Source organism: Neofelis nebulosa, chromosome 2 (assembly GCF_028018385.1).
Source record: "Neofelis nebulosa isolate mNeoNeb1 chromosome 2, mNeoNeb1.pri, whole genome shotgun sequence".
Lineage (NCBI taxonomy): Eukaryota > Metazoa > Chordata > Mammalia > Carnivora > Felidae > Neofelis > Neofelis nebulosa.
In genome coordinates this window covers 220,372,555-220,377,373 of record NC_080783.1, presented here as the reverse complement: position 1 = coordinate 220,377,373, position 4,819 = coordinate 220,372,555, and the positions used below count along the sequence as shown (strand labels likewise).

General features: G+C 59.5%; 1 protein-coding gene across 1 annotated transcript; it reads left to right on the top strand.

Moving 5' to 3' along the window:
* The first annotated feature begins 600 nt into the window (after positions 1-600).
* Positions 601-4,278, top strand: TPRG1L (tumor protein p63 regulated 1 like). The gene is made up of 5 exons (XM_058719360.1): positions 601-890; positions 1,003-1,094; positions 1,180-1,356; positions 2,161-2,314; positions 2,927-4,278. The coding sequence occupies exons 1-5, from the start codon at positions 693-695 to the stop codon at positions 3,119-3,121; spliced, it is 816 nt and encodes a 271-aa protein (XP_058575343.1). The 5' UTR covers positions 601-692; the 3' UTR covers positions 3,122-4,278.
* Positions 4,279-4,819: the final 541 nt, after the last annotated feature.

Below are 4,819 nucleotides of genomic sequence, written 5' to 3'. Positions count from 1 at the left end.
CCCGGTGGGGAGGGGGGGCGGTGACCGCGGGTGTTGCGGGGGCGGGGGAGACGGGTCCGGGGGTGGAGACCGCGGAGGGGGACACGTCGGGGCGGGAGAGTACGGAGATCGCGGAGGGGGAACGGGCCAGGGGCGGTGACGGCGGGCGGGGGACGCGTCCGGGGGTGGTTGGCAGTGAGCAAGGGCCGGGGTCGCGTCCGGGGGACGGTGAGGTGAGACGGTGATCGAGGGGGTGGGGCGCGTCCGGCAGGGGGAGGGGCGGTGGCCGCGGGGGCGGAGACCAGGGACTACGGGCGCGTCCAGGTTGGGGCGGTGACGAGGGGCTGGTCGCCCCCTTTACTGGGATCGGGCACACTCAACTCCTGACGCACCCTCTGCGTCTCCCTGGCAACCAGCCGCGGCCCCGCCCCTCCCCTCGCGTCGCGCACAGAGGAAATGGGCGTGCGCTTCCGGCTTGGCGAGGGGCGGGAGCGATTGTGAACGGGCGGCGCGTTGGGCCAATCGCGGAAGACGGCTGGGGAAGAGCCAATCGCCAGGGCCGGCGGGCGCGGGTAGGGGGCGGAGCCTCGGGCGGGGCTGGCGAGGCCGAGCCAATCGCACCGGCCCTAGGGGCGGTAGCTGCGGCGACCGAGACGGCGGCCTCGTCAGGCCTGGGTCCGGGGTCGGGGTCTGGGGCGGCGGCGGGCGCGGCCATGCTGCAGCTGCGGGACTCGGTGGACTCGGCCGGCACGAGCCCCACGGCGCTGCTGGCGGCCGGCGAGGAGGTCGGGGCGGGCGGCGCGGGCGGGGGGCGGCCGGGGGCGGGCACTCCGCTGCGCCAGACGCTGTGGCCGCTCAGCATCCACGACCCCACGCGCCGCGCCCGCGTCAAGGAGTACTTCGTCTTCCGGGTGAGGCGGCCGTGGGGCCGGGGCGGCCAGGGAGGGGGGGTGCTGGGACGGGAGGGGAGCGGGGCGGAGAGTGACACCTCCCCCCCCCATCCCCCGCCCTCTGCCCGCGCAGCCCGGCACCATCGAGCAGGCGGTGGAGGAGATCGGCGTGGTGGTGCGGCCGGTGGAGGACGGCGACATCCAGGGCGTGTGGCTGCTGACCGAGTGAGCGGGGCGCGCGGGGCGCGGGGACCGGCCGGGTGGCCTGTGCGCGGGGCGGCGCCCGGTGACTCGTGTCGTCTGCGGGCAGGGTTGACCACTGGAACAACGAGAAGGAGCGGCTGGTGCTCATCACAGACCAGGCACTGCTCATCTGCAAGTACGACTTCATCAGCCTTCAGTGCCAGCAGGTGGTCAGGGTCGCCTTAAACGCGGTGGACACCATCTCCTGCGGAGAGTTCCAGTTTCCCCCCAAATCGCTCAACAAGTAAGACTGTGGGACACAGAGCCTGAGTACCAGGGCCTGTAGCAGGTCCGTCCCAAATCGGCCCCCTGGTTGTCCTGGGTCTGCCATTCTGCGCCAACATAAAAGCGTCTGCTTCAAATTGATAGTTTCTTAGAATAGAAGCAAGTGGGCAGCAGGTGCATTAAAAGGAATTCTGGCACAGAAGACAGCTATCAGGCTGGTAGTAAGATGAACTTGAGGTCTGTTGAAGCAGAGCTGACGTGGTGCTCTTAAGATGAGAGCCACATCCGGTGTGTGTCACCTCTGTCACATCAAGCTCTGCTCGGGTTAAATTTTAACAGAAAAAAAAAGCATCGCTTTTATTTACTGATGTTACTAAAGGTAGAAGATAGTTACTGACCTGCTTTCAGAAGGGCGGATCTTGAAATACGAGAAGCCTGGACTTTAATACAAGGTAGAGCTTTGCTGCCGGGATGTGATCGGGGCTGTACCCAAGTCAAGACCGCTAACCGGCCATGGGGCCTCCTGGACAAAGGGCCTGAGGCTACAGGCATGTTGTTCTCGTGGTTAGCCTGCCTGCAGCGCCTTCCCGTTGCTGTTGAACTGCACTAATAGCATAAAGGGTGTTGGGCCCAAACCAAAACAACGGCATCGGTTTGTAGTATTCAAAGTGCTCGGTGCAGGTGACTGGAGACCCCCGGCTCTGAGTGACACAGGTCCTGTCCGCGGTCCCAGAGCAGCCTCCTAACGTCAGACCCCGTACCTGCCAGGCTGCCAGGGAGCGCTGTGGCCTGCTGGGTGACGTGAAAGCTTCTTTCTTTGTAGGCGAGAAGGTTTTGGGATCCGCATTCAGTGGGACAAACAGAGCCGCCCTTCCTTCATAAACAGATGGAACCCCTGGTCCACCAACATGCCCTATGCCACGTTCATAGAGCACCCCATGGCTGGTGCGGATGAGAAGACAGCGTCTCTGTGCCAAGTAAGACTGTGAGGGCAGCGCTGTCCAGCCGTGATGGCGACACTCTAGGCCTGTGTGGCTGTTGAGCACCTGGACTGTTCTGTGTCCTAGTAAAACTGAGAAAACAAACTTTTAAGTTTTAGACATTTTAGCTAACTTACGTTTAAATAGCCCCATGTGGCTAGTGGCTCTTGGTCAGGGTAGCTGTATGACATAGCCCCTTGTGGCCATGGTCACCTTGGAGAAGGGCCCGGAAGGGCTCTGGGCAGTCTGTGCTGGGCCAGCAGGCTGCGTGCTCGCCAGCAGAGGAGGCCCTGGGGCCACCGGTGAGGGGAGTTGGGCCTCCCTCGCCAGTCGCGCACTTGGCCTGCTCACTAGTCTGGCGGGTGGTGGTGAGGATTGAGTAGGTCCCGGACAACACAAGTGCTCTGTGAGGCCTGTCGTCTGTCCCAGTGAGCACAGAGCTAGGATCTGACGTTTCCAGAGACGCGCATCGAGGAGCCGAGGGGAGGGGCTGCCAGGGTGTGGCTGGAAAGGCACGTCCTCCGAGGGCAGGGATGGGGCTGGCACAGGAAGGGGTGGTCCGTTCCACGTGTAGACCACTGACTGGCAACATGATTTCTGTCTTTACAGCTGGAAAGTTTCAAAGCTCTGCTAATCCAAGCTGTCAAGAAAGCCCAGAAAGAGAATCCTTTGCCAGGACAAGCCAGTGGCGTGCTGGTCTTGGATCGTCCCCTCCTCATCGAGACCTACGTGGGACTCATGTCCTTCATTAACAACGAGGCTAAACTGGGCTATTCCATGACCAGAGGCAAAATAGGCTTCTAGATGGTGCCCAGAGGTAGACCTGGGGACGCGGGGCCTCAGACCCGGGCCAGCTCCGCTGCACCAGCAGAGTCGGGGCTGTTAACCTCTAGGGATCTGAGTGTGATTAGAATAGTCGAACGCATTCCCTGCTATCCCTAGCTTTTGGAAGTCTGGTAATAGGAGTCACAGACAAAAAAGCAAGGTGAATCCAGCGGTCCCACTCGTGGCTGGTGTTCCGTCTTCTAGAACTTGTTTCCGTGTTTCTCCCAGTGTCTCCATTCGGCTTCTCGTGGTCCTGCCCAGCCCTCCAGCATGTGAATAAACATGTGCCCCCACCAGAGCCTCCCCCCTAGCACTCCACCCGTGTGGATGGTTCCATCCAGGGAGGGCCCCAAACCCCAGTGCCTGGAGTGGCAAATAAGTTTATACTTAGTGTCAAGTTTTGTATTTGGAAATCTAATCCATTTTTTTAAAGCTAAGTGCAAAACAAGCCAGCAGACTGGTGAAGTAAACAGGGGACAGTCTGCCTTGTCGGCTCCCAGATGGACCGTTGCTTTTGTGCAAATACGTCTTTGACCTGAAGTCACGCTTTTTCTGAAGTTATATCGTGTTCGTATTTGTGGCATCTTTCCCAGGCCCTAAAGCTTGCAGGAAATCATTTTTAGACAATTCATTAATTTGAGTCACCTTGGTAGGTAGTTCTTTGACAGCTCTACGTGCTTTACGTTTGTACGGTCACGTTCGTATGTAAGATGGGGACTGCTCAGTTTGCTTTCGGAGAAATGCCCTTTTGAAAAAGGAACCGCGGTATTAGATTGTCACGAAGCCCCTAACGCCCGGCTTGGTTACCGCAGTGCCCATGCAAATGCGAGGCTTTATTGGTGTTGCCCTGAACGTGCCTGGGGCTTGGCGGCCCGCCGAGCACGTCCGTGTGGGAACCGTGGCCCCCCCGCCCGTGGCCCCCACACATCGTCGGCTTGCTGGCTTGACTGGAAGCTTTGTTGTCAACCCCAAGCGCTGGTGCAGGGCGTCCTCCCCATTTACAGCTCTGGTGTAGCTCTGACCGCGTGGATGTGACCCAGATCATAGCCTGTCCACGTCGAGAGGCCGCTGCCTCCATCCTGCCTGGGTCCTGAGCCTTTGCTTTTGGTCTCACAGTAAAGACGTTTACAACCGAATGGACATCGTTCTTTCTTTGAGATCATTATTCAAAGTAGGGGCGACAACCAAGAAAAGTCACCTCTGAAGTGTGTACGTTAAAGCTTTGTAAACCTGCCACCTTGCTGTGCACGTTCAGGAGGATGCTAGGGAAGTATGGTCCCCTGAGTTCACTCACAGAAAAACCCAGAGTGATGTGCCAACTGTCTAGCTTTTAGGAAGACGAGTCCAGGTTTGGAGCCCTGCTTCAGTCATCACAAGCACCTGAATGTAGAGGTGGGGGGACTCTGTGCGGAGCCGGCCTTGACCCAACGGCCCTGGGGCCGGCAGCTTCTGTCCCCGTGCTCCAGCACGCACCCCATGTGAAAACCGAGCCCGCTCTCCAGAAGGTTCAGTGACCAGGAACGGGGGCGCCAGAGCAGAGCAGGATGTCTCTCTGAGGGGGAAGTTGCTGCTTGGGGTCAGTGACTTTATGTAAGACCGTGAACCCAAAACCTGAAACAAACCAGAAAACCTTCCTATGACTTAAACCTGTCACGAAAACAAGCATCAGCCGTCTCA

What these genes read in the sequence shown, in the direction of transcription:
- TPRG1L (XM_058719360.1), top strand. Translation starts at nt 693, where the DNA reads ATGCTGCAGCTGCGGGACTCGGTGGACTCGGCCGGCACGAGCCCCACG. An exon ending in AGGAGTACTTCGTCTTCCGG is followed by an intron (nt 891 to 1,002) that starts GTGAGGCGGCCG and finishes CTGCCCGCGCAG; the next exon opens with CCCGGCACCATCGAGCAGGC. An exon ending in CCCCCCAAATCGCTCAACAA is followed by an intron (nt 1,357 to 2,160) that starts GTAAGACTGTGG and finishes CTTTCTTTGTAG; the next exon opens with GCGAGAAGGTTTTGGGATCC.